General features: G+C 41.1%; 2 protein-coding genes across 2 annotated transcripts; both read right to left on the bottom strand.

The window, feature by feature from the left end:
- Positions 1-5,541: 5,541 nt before the first annotated feature.
- On the bottom strand, positions 5,542-8,011 carry LOC118647382. Its single transcript, XM_036292187.1, has 3 exons — positions 6,808-8,011; positions 6,192-6,710; positions 5,542-6,116 (listed from the first exon to the last, which is right to left on the bottom strand). The coding sequence occupies exons 1-3, from the start codon at positions 8,009-8,011 to the stop codon at positions 5,962-5,964; spliced, it is 1,878 nt and encodes a 625-aa protein (XP_036148080.1). The 3' UTR covers positions 5,542-5,961.
- A 207-nt stretch (positions 8,012-8,218) lies between these two features.
- LOC118644076 lies at positions 8,219-9,133 on the bottom strand. The gene has a single exon (XM_036292186.1). It carries the CDS (start codon positions 9,131-9,133, stop codon positions 8,219-8,221), a length of 915 nt encoding a protein of 304 aa, XP_036148079.1.
- Positions 9,134-15,034: the final 5,901 nt, after the last annotated feature.

Here is a 15,034-nt window from a genome sequence, read left to right as displayed (position 1 = left end):
ATTTCATGTAATAACAGTTTATCGCACAAAACACAGGTGTAAACAATTTCACTTCCCATTTCTATGATGAAAATTTGTATAATAATATTAAAATAATTTTTTTATTTGTAGCAAAGCATTTGTAATTTGTAGAAAAACAATATAATGTAAGGATTAGAGACTAGATTTAAGTCTGCCGCCTACAGCTAGGTAATGAGAATTTGCAGAGGTACTTCTTTTTAGATGGTTTATTCCAAAACGGATTTTTACAGAACCAAAAATGCCGACGACCCAAAGACCGCCACACACCTTCAACCGAACGAACGCACATATATATATAACGATCGACAGTGCAACCGACCGAACTATCTACCGTAATTCACGGACAATCGGAGGTCCTGTAGGCCGGAGGACTACGCACGCCTACGGTGGCGCTTGTGGAGAACACTATACAAGTGCCACCGCCAACAAGGCGCGAAAATCAAATCACGGTTACTTCCTTACAGCTTGGTCAGCCTGACAGATTGTTCGACCTCGAACATTAACCTAAATTATAATATTAATTATGAACGGTAACTTATAACTAAAATTATAGAATATAATATGATAGTAGAGTACAATAACTGTTAATTAAAACGCAACAAATATAATTTTAAGTTGTAAAACAAATACTTAGATATATATAAGTTCACAGCTTTCGGTAAAGGTTTTTTTTTTAATTAAGGATAATACATGGCCTTGAGACTTGAAACATGGGTTACTATTATTGTTATTACAATATGTTATTACAATAAGTGTCAAATTATACAATAAAATATCAATGGGTAAATCTTTATAAACAAAGAAGACGTCTGAGAAAATCATTCTTTAGTAGTCTTGACCCATTTCTTGAGTCTATCTGGGGATAGAATTGAATTGTATGGTTTTTGAGTGATGGTACACCCAGGGATATCTTGTGCTACGTACCTATTCTTGTTTAAGACCTTTGTTATTTGATAAGACCGCGATAATTAGGTTTTAGTTTCTTGTCTTCCCCTGATTTGACAGAGGTATTACGCACTAGGACATAATCATTTATTTGATATTTGGTAGGCTTTTTGTGCCTTTTATTGTAAATTGTTTTATTGTAAGCCTTCAAGTCATTTGAAGCTTTTTTAGCGATTTCTCAATTTCTTTCTTTCTGCTCTAAAAGTTCTCTAGAAGAAAGAACATTACCAGCCAAATTATTCAGGAAATTACTCAGTTGAGAGCTTAAATTGTTACGTTGTTCGTAACCAAATAATAGTTTAGACGGAGAACACTTTATTGATGAATGATATGTATTGTTAATAACAGATTGAATATCTGCAATTTTATTTGACCACAATTCCTGTTCTTCAACGACTTTTTTTAGAGAGCTTTTGAGGAAACGGTTGATATGCTCAACAAGTCCATTTGTCCACGGCGCGGCTACCGCCATTAATCTATGTTTAATACTTCGACTCTGAACAAACTCGTTGAATTCAAAGGAGGTAAACATGTACCGCGATCCGAGACTAAAATAAAAGAGTTACCAAAATTATTAAAAACACAAGTCAAATGTTTAATGGTCTCTTTCGTGCTTGTAGATCGAACCGGAAAGAGCCAAGTGTATCTTGTAAAAGCATCTACAAGAACCAGAATATGTTTAAACCCATCAGAGGATTTACAAATTGGTTTAAAATAATCAACGTGTAAAACAGACATGGGCGTGTCTGGTGTTTCCTCTAGTTGAAGTTCACCTTCTTTAATGTGCATCGAAGTATTAGACACAAGGCATGTTAAACAATTTTCGATATGTTCACAAATCGCTTTCCTCATCAAGGGAAACCAATAAGTGTTATAAATTCCTTGATATGTCTTCTCAGCACCGCAATGCGCGTTATTGTCGTGATAAGCGCGTAAAATATTTGAAACCATAATCTCCGGGATATAGAAACGCGATTTGTTATCAGAACACTTTCGATACACTAACCCGTGTATTAATTCGAACTTGTCATGTGGCTGCTGCTCTAACAGGTTGGCGACAACTTGAATTTTTGGATGAGTAAATTGTCTGTGTGCAACTCGACTTCAATCGGAAGAGTATCTATTGCCGCAATAGCACGGCTTAAAGCGTCCACATGAGACATTTTATTACCATGGCGATGTTTAATTGTAAAGTCATAACTTTGTAAACGAATGGTCCAACGAACAATTCGTGGATTCAAATTGGCTTTATTAATTGCATACACTACTGCATGGCAATCTGTAATAACAGTAAACTTTATACCATATAGATAAATATGGAATTTTTCTATTGCACGCACAACAGCCAACATTTAAAGTTTAAATGAATAATATCTGCTCTCGACAGACTTGGTCACTTGGCTGAAATAAGCCACAGGTGCTAGAAAACCTGATTCTTGCTTCTGTAGCAAGATAGCTGCTAACGCGACAGAACTAGCATCTGTGTGGAGTTTGGTCTTCAATTTTGAATTGTACAGTTGTAAAATAGGTAACGAAATAAGTGCAGATTTTAGTTCATTAAATGATTTCAAGCATGTATTATCGAATTTAAAAATGGAATTTTTCTTGAGCAATGAATATAGTGGTTTTGCCCTTTCGGCAAAATGTGGAATAAATTTCCTAAAGTATCCAATCAATCCAATAAAGCGCTGAGTTTCATCAACATTTTTGGGTATATATGAAATTTTTCAATTGTTTTGACATGTCGGTTACTAAGGGTAACACCTTTATCAGAAATAACATATCCCAAATACTCATTTCTTAAGGAATACCGATTTCTTAAGGAATTGGCATTTATCATAATTTACTTCGAAATTGTACTGATTTAAAAGTAAAAGACATTGAAATATAATCTGTAAATGTTCTCCGATTGTTTTAGTTAATATTAAAATATCGTCTATGTAGACCAGTATTTTACCTTCACGCATAAGAGGCTGTAAAATAAAAAGTTTTTGAAACTCAGCTGGAGCTTCACAATAGCCAAAAGGAAGTTTAATGAACTCAAACTGTTCATCAGGTGTGGCGAAAGAGAACAACTTAGAATGATCTGGATGAATCGGAATGGAGTGAAAGCTTTCTTTGAGATCCAGAAAAGTTAATACATTAGTAGGAATACTAGGGGGAAGTAGGAATACTTCTAACTCGGGAGCTCCGAGGGGGGTGCGGGTGTGCGGGGGGAACTTGTGGGCGCGGGGGGGTGTTACGGCGGGGAGGGATGACGTCATCCGGAGCTCCGGGAAGATCCGCTTATCAGAAGTAAACTAATATCAGACGTAAACTATTTTGCGGTGCCTTTGAAAAACTTGATATGTTTTTTATAAGGGGGTATCAAGAAAAATACCGCTTTCTACTCCCCTCTCCCTCATGTCGCGGGAAAAGATTGCGACACGCGTTCTCTCTTTCACTCCCATTGCGCGCTCTCGCTCCCACCCATGGGGTACTATCCTCTTACTCAGGATGTTTTTATTAGGGAAGATATGTGGGGAGAGGGAAATAAGTCTTTGAAATCCCTCCGCTATCAGCGGTAGACAAAATGTGTCGCTCGGCGGCTAAAAAATTTGTAAACACGATTTGAGATCGCATTTTAGTGCCTTACGATTTGCAGGATACACTTCTTACTTTAAACAAACGCACTAAACATTATGCAATATTTTTCTACTATTCTACTAGTGGTGCTCTAGCCTTCTGTGCCGAATGTATAATTGATATGTGGGACATTAGAGAGGGAATGAGTGCTATTACGGAGCATCAAACCGATCATCTCGAAAATTTGAATTATCGGGCTTACTCGAACTGCCGTCAACCCGTGTATGTAATAATTCCATGCAAAATGTGCCTAGAGTGCGCACTGTACAGACTTTTAGCAGAGAGAAGCCTGAGAGCGGCCACCGCGGCCTTTTTCGTGCGACCGAAATGTGGATGTAGCATCAGCGCCAAACGTGGATGTAAAACTACGTACCACATCCACTTTTCGACCCTGTCAATAAAATCGTTCGTTTGGTGTGCGTCCGTGCTACCTAGTTGTGTTCCGTGCTATGTGGACGAAATGACGGTAACAGAGTTATTGATTTTTCATATGTGTGCGAGCGAGAAAATACAAGAACGAACGAGACATTCAATAAGAACGAGCGAAACAGTAAAAGGAGCGAGCGAGAGATCATTAAGAACAAATGAGATAGTAATAGAAGTGAGCGAGATGAGAATAACAGCATGCTGAAGCCCAAGAATCGGATCGAGCTTTCTTGCACGGTTATTCTCATCTCGCTCACCTCCCTTACTGTCTTGCTCGCTCGCGTAATGCAAATATATATATTATGTTTTTGAGACCGACACCTTTTTTACTTAGAAAATTTAGAATATTAACAAATTATTATATTTAATATTTTTTATATACATCATTAATATGTCATTTTTAAAAATTAATTAAAATAAATTAAATAATTTGGTAATAATTTTGTTACGTGTGGATTTTTTAAGCTTTAAAAATTTTGTAACAAATTGTTATAAACATATTTATTTTTAGCATAATCATCAGAGAGAGAGAGAGAGAGAGAGAGAGAGAGAGAGAGAGAGAGAGAGAGAGATGAGATGATGAGATGATGATACACTTTATTATGCCCAAGCAAAAGCTGAAGGGCAAAAGATAAAATAAGTACAGACATGAGTTATAATAATTAAAGAACGACAACGGTATAAAGATACCAAAAATACAAAAGAATCAGTTGAAGCGCGAATCAGCACATGCAAAGTGAAAGCTAGGGAACAGAGCTATTAAAAATAGTAACAGTATTTAAGTAAAAGTAGAGCAAATATAAGGAAGCTTACGTTACTAGATTTATATACAAGGTTCACAGAAAGATAAACGCTAAAGTATACATGAACCTAAGTTTAAATGGTGGATAATGAGATAGATGAGGTGAGAATAGGGGGACGATGACATCATGGGGAGCAAGAGACATGAAAGAGCAGCTCAGGGTTGATAGAAGAAATAACAGCACTGAGTGAAAGATTTGTGGTAGAGGCTAAGTAGAAATGTAGAGTAAAAGAACAGGTGATGATGAGATGAGACATGGAAGATGAAAGACTGATGAAGTGAAAAACATATAGAGTGAAAACTTTGAAAAGCTTTTGAAAATCTATGAGAAACTTTGAAGCCAAATAGAAATAGCTTAGAGATAAGGTAAGACTAGATCATAATTCTGCATTGTATTGTATGCATGCATCTATTCTTAAGTACTAAAACAAAGTATTCTAGTAAAAAGCAATATAGTACGACTATTCGACAGTAATCACAGGCTCAGACTCGTTCAAGAACATGCGAAGGAGAACCTTATAGGAATCCAGAGAGGACGCGGAGATGATGTGGTCTGGGAGTGAGTGCCAAAAATAAATAGCGGAAAGGCGAAAAGAGTTTCTGTAGGTAATAGTACGATGAGAGGGGATAAGGAAGGTGGAGGACTGGGACGTGGAACGATCAGATCTCCTGACCAGAGGGTCAGGGGGGGGAAAAAGTTCACTTAGATACGAAGGGGAGGGTAAATGCAGAATACGGTAGGTCAGACAGCCAAGAAAGTAAAGCCTTCTGTTCTCAACAGAAAGCCATCCCAGACTGCGTCGGTATGGCGTGATATGCTCATCTAAGATTGAAGATAAATCTTATGCAGCAATTGATTAAGCGTTGCAATTTAGTATTAAGTTCGGAGCTTAAGCCATGATATACTAGGCAACAGTAGTCAATATGCGGAAGAATGAGGCTGTTAACAAGTTTGATCCTGAGCTTGGTGGAGAGAGCATTTTTGTTAAATTTGAGTTTATATAAAGCATGATGAACAGCCTGAGAGATGTGCACAACATGTTTCCTCCATGAGAGGTTTGAGGTCAATGTGACAACCAAGTTACGAACCTCGTTGACGAAAGGAAGTCTGGTCTGGTCGACAATGACAGGTGGTAATAGGTCTAAGTCGATGTCGAAGATCTAAGTCTAGAGTACCCCTGGCTAGCAAAAACTATCACTTTGGATTTGGCAAGATTTAGTTTAAGTCCATTTGCTCTCGCATATTCGGAGATAGCAGTTGCATCCTTAGTGATCCGTTCCAGGCCATGAACTATCTCTGCGGGTGAGCAGGAAAGATATATTTGGAGGTCATCGGCGAAGAACATATGGTTGGAGAATGACAAAACATTACTTATGTCATTGACGAAGAGAGAGAACAGTAGTGGGCCAAGAACAGAACCCTGCGGAACACCTAGAGATGTGGGTAGCCATTCCGAACGAATCCCAGAATCATCCACAACAGCCTGAGTTCTGCCAGTCAGGTATGAGAAGAGCCAGGTAAGAACCGTCACAGAGAAACCAAGGCTTTTGAGTTTGGTAAGTAAAAGAAGATGGGGGACAGTGTCAAATGCCTTGCTGAAGTCGAATAAAACCAGGATGGTAGCTAGTCTGTTATCAATACCTAACCTGATATCATCACAGACACGTAGAAGGGCAGATTGGGTGTTGTAACCCAGACGATAGGCGGATTGTCTGTGATCAAGAAGACTGTACTCTTCAATGTAGTCTGTGATTTGTTTGATCACTATTCTTTCCAGAATTTTAGAGATTTCCGGTAAATTTGCAATGGGTCTAGTGTCTGATGGAGATATAGGAGCACGAATCTTCGAGAGTGGGCGAACAAGAGCTCGCTTCCAATCAGACGGGAACACTGAAGAATTTAGTGAATGGTTAAATAGAGTAGTGAGTAACAAAGCAATGCCGGACCAGGCCATACGTATAATAGGAAGAGGGATATCCATCAAAACCGGACGCGTACGAATGAGGCGGTCGAGAGGCAATAAGTTTGTACACAGCGCTAGGCGAAACAGTGGAAAAAGAGAGCTGAGGTCGACTAGTAGGGTAAGAAATTAGAGTAATGGCTGAGGAAAAATCATGATAAGACACCGACGAAGCACTGGTAACAGAAGCATAGTAGACATTTAGTTCATCGGACTTGAATAAATGAAGAGGAGACACAAAATTAGATTTTGTGAGACCAAGTCGAGCGAGCTCCTTCCAGAGCTTCGCCGGGTCAGTGATATTGTTAAGAGAGGTGAAAAGAAATTCAGCCTTGGCACGCTTGATATCGGCATTGAGTTGGTTCCTAAAAAGTCTATACCTGGCAAACCCGAGGAGGCTGCCCGACCGCTTGGCTTGTTTGTAAAGTAGATTACAGTATTTTAGACGGGCTTTAAGTTGTACTGAGAGCCATTTGATGGGAGGGCGCTTGGTCACAATCTCACGAGCGGGTGCAAAAACATCCAATGCTTCGAGCAGAGTACCAGACAGGAGCTTGCACAATCGAGAAACATCTACTCCATCGGACAGAGAGTTAAACTCGGACTGAACCTCAGTCACCTTCTCAATGATAAAACTGAGAAACTCGTCCCCATTGATGTCCCTGAAGCAGCGGCGCACTATGGATCGCGTAATATTTTGTTTGGAATGAAAGGAAAGAGAAAGATGAAGGAGATCATGACCGGCTATGAATGGAACAGGGGACTTGGTGAAGGAAAGGATCTTGTCAGGATCGTCGATAATTAAAACATCCAACCACGAGTCGGAGATGGAGGTATGATGCGTAGCCTCCGAGGGAACTATGTGTAGAGATAGACTAGATGCAAGTTCTCGCAAGTAGCTGGCTTCAAAGTTATTCATTAACAGGTTGCAGTTCAAGTCTCCACCAATGACAATATTCTTATAGCGATGAGAGACGGCAGTAAGCTTATCTACGAAGTCGTGAAAAAGGTGGCCTTTAGGTCTTCTGTAGATGGACGCAAATAGTACAGCTTCGCCAAGAGGTAGACGAATTTCAATGATTAGGAATTCAGGGCTATTGATATCGTTATCGTCACCGTTACTACTGGACGCCGCAATGACTGTAGCCTTGAGTGACTTATGAATATAGCATGCAACACCACCTCCAGCGCGACTCAAGCGGTAATTCCTGATTAGGAAGTATTCATTCATGCCAACCAGGGCATCAGAGACACCCTCATGAAGCCATGTCTCAGATATGGATATTACATGGTGGGAAGCATTGTGGAACTGAAGTCTAATAAGGTCTATGTGGCCACGCAACGAGTTAGCATTGAGTTGACCGATATTAAAACAGGAGGATTGAAGGCTAGAAAAGCATGGTTTAACAGAAGAAGACAGGTTCGAAGAAAGATTTAGTCAGACAAGAGAATCCAAGTCAGCTTGAGAGGCGATGGGAGTGCTAGGCTTACCATCAGAATGTCGGACATAAATCTGCCCGCCGCTAACCCAGACGTAACGGTACGACTTTTCACGAGCCACGCGCCTGGTGAGTTTCAGCAGCTCATAGACCTCCTTAGGGAGCAGTTCATTAACATAAATATTGCGATCGGAGTCGGAGTCACTCACCTCCCTCAACATCAGCGCCCGTCGCACTCGCTTCGCAGAAATAACCTTGTTACGCACGGCGGAGGAGGTCAAGGTTACAATTAAAGAGCTGGTTGAATGAGCATGAAGTGGTCGCAAGGACAACGAAGGATGCGAAGGCGATGCATGGGACGCTATAGGCGGCTGGTGGCGACCAGCAGCTCTGACATCTAAGATGTGACAGGCAAGGTCGGAGACACCGAGCGACTCGAACACATTTCGAACTAATATCGGCGGAGTTGTAGATAAGGAGTCAGGAATGCCCGAAATAATAAGCAAGTTGTCTGTTTGCGAATTAGAAGCATGACTTGACGACCCTCGATCCCGGCTTAAAACACCCATATCACGCACAAGGTCAGTGCAGCGTTGCTCGAGTGAAGCAATGCGCTGACTATTTCGTTCCACCACGCCCGCAATGTCACTCAGCCGGTCAAGTTTCTCACGCATTTCGCTGTTAATTATGCGTTGTTCATCGGCGAATGCAGAGAACCGCTCATTGCACTCTCTCAGTTGCTCAACCAGCTGCAGCAACAATGCGTCCGTGGTGGAATTAGTTTCAAATTTCGGCTGCGATCGCGACGGCACAAGTGACTCAGCGAGGGGGCACACAGAATCAGTTGCACAAGCCAAGTCTGACAGTTGCGCAGTCACCTCTGCAACTGGAGTGGAAGGCGCGCTTAATGACATTGCGAGCGCCTTGCAGCAGGTATCTGCGTACTTATTGACGGAATATGATTTTACACACCCGGGGTGAAACGCTCTCCGACAGTCACACACAATCGATGCGGTAGCAATCTGCTTCTTACACCTAGCGCACGTCGGCTGCATCGGTATGCAGAGAAGTCAGAACAACTATTAAAACTATTAAACCTATTAAAAATGTCCGAATAAACTGACACTACAATAATACTCACGTACAACATGAAGGTGGCACACTTAAAACAGTGTTCGACAATTATTATAAGTTTTGTACGCACACAGTCAAAATACAGTCAACACTTCACAGTTTATAGCGAGGTTTCAAACTGAACGCCCGTTAGACGCAGGAGTCACGCGCAGATCACACGGCAAAGATGGTACTCGGGCCACGCAGCGAGACGAAGCACTGTAGAAGAAGACGACTGACGGAGGCAGCGCGTGCGCAAAAGTGAGACAGCCAATGAAGATGGTTAGACAGAAGGAAAGATCCAGAGTCATTCGACGCATCCAATCAAAGATTTGCCAAAATGAGCCAAACAAAAGCCAAGTGGACACTCACCGTAGAGGGAAAGTGTCAGAAAAGTGCGCCTCTGACCATGCAACTGCAAAAAAGCGGCTCCGAGGGGCAGTAACCAGCAGTAAAAGCACAAAAAATACGGAGCGAAGAACAGCACGTCCGCACACTGTACTCACCACAGAGAGAGAGAGAGAGAGAGATCGAGAGAGAGAGGAGAGAGAGAGAGAGAGAGAGAGAGAGAGAGAGAGAGAGAGCGAGAGAGAGAGAGGAAGAGAGAGAAGAGAGAGAGAGAGAGAGAGAGAGAGAGAGAGAGAGAGAGAGAGAGAGAGAGAGAGAGAGAGAGAGAGAGAGAGAGAGAGAGAGAGAGAGAGAGAGAGAGAGAGAGGGGGGGGGGGTGTCGTACTAAAAACATTCGCGAAAAACATTCATAGTATATTACACTTTTTGTAATAACACTAAAAAATATTCCCTCTTGATGTAACGAATTCACGATACTTAGGCGCGATGCTACGATAATTATGCTTAAAAATTAATGTTCAATATCATGTATTGTTAACACAACGAAGAATTTTCTTTTATAACTATAGAAAACTTACAGTTTCTTCTACCTTTAATTGCATTATTAATTACGACAGATTTTCAGTGACTTATAAATGTATTAACGATAAAAGAAGCTCGAAGTTTTCTATCACAAAAGAAAATCCTTTGTAGTTAATCATACTAACGATACTTGACATAACATTGATCTCTAATTACCTATAATTGCCGTAGAAGTCGCATCGAATAATTTATCCTGAAGTCGTTAGATCAAACGTGAACATTTTTCTATCGTGTTATTTTACAAAGAGTGTATATTAGGGATAGTATTTCGTGCATTTCGTAATTTTCTAATAAGATGATTACGAAAGGAGAATATATAAAAAATCAATCGTAATAAATCTTCGTTAATTTAATATTTCATAAAAAACGATGAGAGAATTTGATGCAACAAATATTATATTATTTGCAGGTTCCATCGCTTTTTTTCTTTCGACTTTCTTATTTACAGAAGTTTATTACGATTTAAATATGTCCTATTTTTATTAATAATTCATAATCACGTCATGTAATCGCGAGTGTGCGTAGCAGCCATCGACGCGAGCTTAGGCGCGGTGCGGCGAGACGTGGGAACGACGACGACGCCACGCTTCTCCTTCTCCCCCCCGCCGCCGCCGGGAGCCAATGCTTGAGAGAGTAGGCCGTGCTATGGCTCGAGCGGCTCGATCCCTTCCTTAGCGCGCAAGGCGCGCTCTCATTCGCATAATTGAAAAATTAATATCTCGATTATTAGCAGACCAAACCCATAACAATATTGGACTTTTATGTTCATCTCGATCCTATCTACTTTTTTACGAACATTGACCAGTATGCTCTCCCTGTATAGTATAATATACATATACTATGACATATATCAATTTTGTTTCAATATTTTTATATCCTATTAAAAATTAATATTTTTCCATTTTTATTTTATTTAAAATATATTTTATTATTTTACTTGTTCCATCATGACATTAATTTTATATTTTGTGTTTGGCGTGCTTCGTTGGTAGTTGGACTCAATCGAACTTTCAACGTGTTGTTGCTGATACATTCATATTGTCGAAAATCGAATAAGAGGAGGGTAAACGCCAGCTTTTCTTCGCTCGCATGAAATTGCACCTGGCTATGAAACGCTACAACAGACCTCATGACGTCATGAATTAGGTCATTTATATTCGCTATCGTCGCTTCAAATGCCCTACCTCACGAGGTGGGTTGGCTGTAGCATTTAGTAACGCTACATTTGAAATCGCTTGCACATTTGAAATCGAATTCGACGGTTGTAGTATTGTATATAGAGTCAAAATGCAGCAATTGCAATTGCTCGATGAAGAAACTGGTGTTACAATCACGTTAAATGTGACAGAAGAAGATTACGTTCGTGTTACAGAAGGTATTCCATAAGTAGTGTATTTCTGAATATATGTAGGAAGTTTAGATTAGGAAACTTTTTGTAATTTGTCGATATAAAATACCTTTTCTCTTTTCTCAGATAAGATGTACCGCGCCAAATTGTTGGGCAACGTATTAAAAAAGAGCAATGATACAGCAGAAAAAGAAGCTGTCAATGATAATGAAACTTACAATGATATATGCAATGTCCTTGTATCTATTATTTCAAGTAAATAAATTCTTAATAAAATATATATATATATATATATTCTATTAAGAATTTATTTACTTGAAATAATAGATACAAGGACATTGCATATATCATTGTAAGTTTCACTATCATTGACAGCTTCTTTTTCTGCTGTATCTATATATATGTGTGTGTATGTATATATATATATATATATATATATATATATATATATATATATATATATTTATGCCTATTGTCTCGTCCGGATGGAAGTAACTATGTAGTTGTGCTCCTGCACGCTGATTCCGACAACAGATTTTAAATCCCCGCCAAAATAAAAAGTGGGGCGTCTAGCGCCCGCGCGGGGACCCTAGCGCTGCGCGCTAACCTGTCGCGCGCGCGTCCCTGCATGCCTTTTCTTCTCCTCGGCTCAACCAGCGAGGAGTGTAAGGCTAACGTTTTTAATACTATTGCCCTGCTCGAATCTCTAGGCTTTTTAATTAACTACCAGAAATCTAATCTGGAGCCTTCTTCTAATCGTAGATATTTGGGTTTCATTTTTGACTCTAGTCAGCAATCTGTCTCGATTCCTTCCCACCGTCGTGCGAATCTACTCAATCTGACAGTCTCCATGGCTAATAAATCCTCATGCTCCATTAGAGAGTTCGCCAGCTTCATTGGTTCTCTTATCTTTATATGTCCAGCAGTTCAATATGGCCTCCTGTACACAAAAAACTTTGAGAGAGAGAAATTTCTATCTCTGTCAGACTCTGATGATAATTTCTCGACAATCATAAATATTTCTCCTTCTCTTCAGCAGGTTTTTTCTTGGTGGATTAAAATTTTCTCGGATCAGCACCAGGCCAACAGAATTCGCGAAAGCACCTTCCGCGTGGAGATCTTCTCGGATGCTTCCACGACTGGCTGGGGCGCCTCCTGTGGAGAACAACGTACACATGGCTGGTGGTCTCAAGCGGAAAAATCGCTCCACATAAATACCTTGAAGCTCAAAGCGTCTTTCAACGTCCTGCGGTGCTTCGCGGGGCACCTGCGAGATTGCAATATCCTTCTTTGTATTGATAATACTACGGCGTTATCATACATTAATAAATTTGGATCAATTCAGTACCCTTGTGGCGACTAGAGAGTTTCCTCTCTTGTGTGGCTCAGCGCCAGTGCCTACGCGGCGCTGTGGTCTTCCGTTGCCAAGCAGATCTGCTGGGTCCGCCATTACGAATAGACACATTTTGTACTCCTGCCGCGTAACACTACATTAAAAGAGTTCTTGTTATATTACAACTCGCGAGTGTTAATTAATTGCTGCCTGTCCTTAACACCGACAGGAAGTCGTAGGCCTTCCACCGGTTTCGTGCAAGTGCACATGAAGATACCAAATAAAGCCTACACCCTTACCTCTCGGATATTTCCGGAGACAAATTTGGCTCTGGTGTGAGGACAAATATTTTTCTGTTCGCCTCGTATATCTCCTCACTAGACAATTATATTGCTGATGCGGAATCTCGAGCCCTGGACCCGAATACTGAGTGGTCCCTGTCGGAGCATGCTTTTCTTTGCGTGGCTGAGGCCTTCAACCCGTTTGACATATATTTATTCACTTCCGCGATAAACAACAAATGCGAGACCTACGTTTCCTGGATACCGGTTCCAGGATCGATTGCAGTAGACGCATTTACCCTTTCCTGGGCAGAACTCAATTTTTACGCTTTCCCCCCATTTATCTTACTTCCTCGAGTTCTCAAGAAAGTGGTGGACGAGGGAGCAACGGGCACGGTGGTCGTACCCTGGTGGCCTTCTCAGCCCTGGTTTCCGTTGTTCCAACGTCTTCTAATATCAGACCCGTTGATTCTTGCTCCCAACCATGCTCTACTCTCTTCTCCTTTCAGGAATCAACACCCGGCATTCAGGACGCTTTCCCTGGGGGCCTGGAGGTTATCGGGAAGGCTTTTGAGGCCAAACTAGCTCCGCTTGCGGCGATTCCGGCGTTGACATCCTCTCTGTCGGAGTCCACCATTAAACAATATTCCTCTCCACTCCGGTACTGGTGGGAGTTTCGCAGGCGTCACAACGTTTCGCTCTACTCCCCCACTGTGGCCCAGATGCTGGATTTTCTGGCTCAAGAGCTTTCTAGGAACTCTTCCTATTCGAGCCTCAATACTATAAGGTCGGCGGTGTCTCTTATTAGCCAAAATGATATCGGCAACCATCCCTTGATCAAGAGGTTCTTCAGGGGCGTAGCATCACTCAAACCGCCTCGTCCTAAATATGATTACATCTGGGACCCAGCGCCGGTGATCACTAAAATGGCCTCCATCTACCCGCATGATTCATGCTCTCTGAGCTCGCTGACCAGGAAGCTCGTCCTCCTTCTTGCTCTGGGTACCGGTCAACGTGTACAATCGCTGAGAATCTCACACATCTCCCTGATGGACAAGCTTTTCATTCGCATTCCGGACCGAATCAAAACCTCAGCGCCAGGCCGCCCTCACAGTACTCGCCACGCTTCAACCTCTCGAGCGGCACGTAAAGGAGTCACGCTTGACCTTATCAAGCGTGCAGCTGGATGGGCGGGCGAGTCGCGTGTTTTCACGAGTTTTTCTAATAGACCGATTGTAAATCAAGAGGATTTCAGTAACGCTGTCCTTCTCTCCTGAACACAAGCTTGTCTATACATAATTTTTTCTTTTTTTTAATTTAATTTTATTTTTATTTCTCTCTTCTTTTTTGCACTTTCGAAGCTCCTTTACTTGAAACTGTGAAAGACGGAAGAGGGTAAGAAAGGAGCGGCCTACGAGTTAAGCTTACTTTTCAGAAAATTTATAACATTTAAGATGACCATTAATATGTTCTCTGTCTTCAAACGATCTTCGTTTTGTCACTACACTATTTTGTACGCGTATTCATTTTTTTTGTATTTCTATGCTTTATGTTAATTATATTTATAGTCACTTTTCTTTATCCTTTTAGGCGTTGTGCTTCTCGGCTAATCGCTGGGCTTTAAACAACTACATAGTTACTTCCATCCGGACGAGACAATAGGCATAATTATTAGATTGAACGAACTTACCTGTGAAGTTCGATCCTAATTATGCCGTTTGTCTCGTCCGAATGGACTCCCTCCCTCTTTTTTATTTTTCCCTCCCTCAGAATTAGGGATTAGCCTTCTCCTTTGAACTTATGAGGTATG

The sequence above is a fragment of the Monomorium pharaonis genome, chromosome 9 (genome assembly GCF_013373865.1).
Source record: "Monomorium pharaonis isolate MP-MQ-018 chromosome 9, ASM1337386v2, whole genome shotgun sequence".
Classification (NCBI taxonomy): Eukaryota; Metazoa; Arthropoda; class Insecta; order Hymenoptera; family Formicidae; genus Monomorium; species Monomorium pharaonis.
The sequence above is the reverse complement of the archived record's forward strand: the minus strand, read 5'-3'. Positions and strand labels throughout refer to the sequence as shown.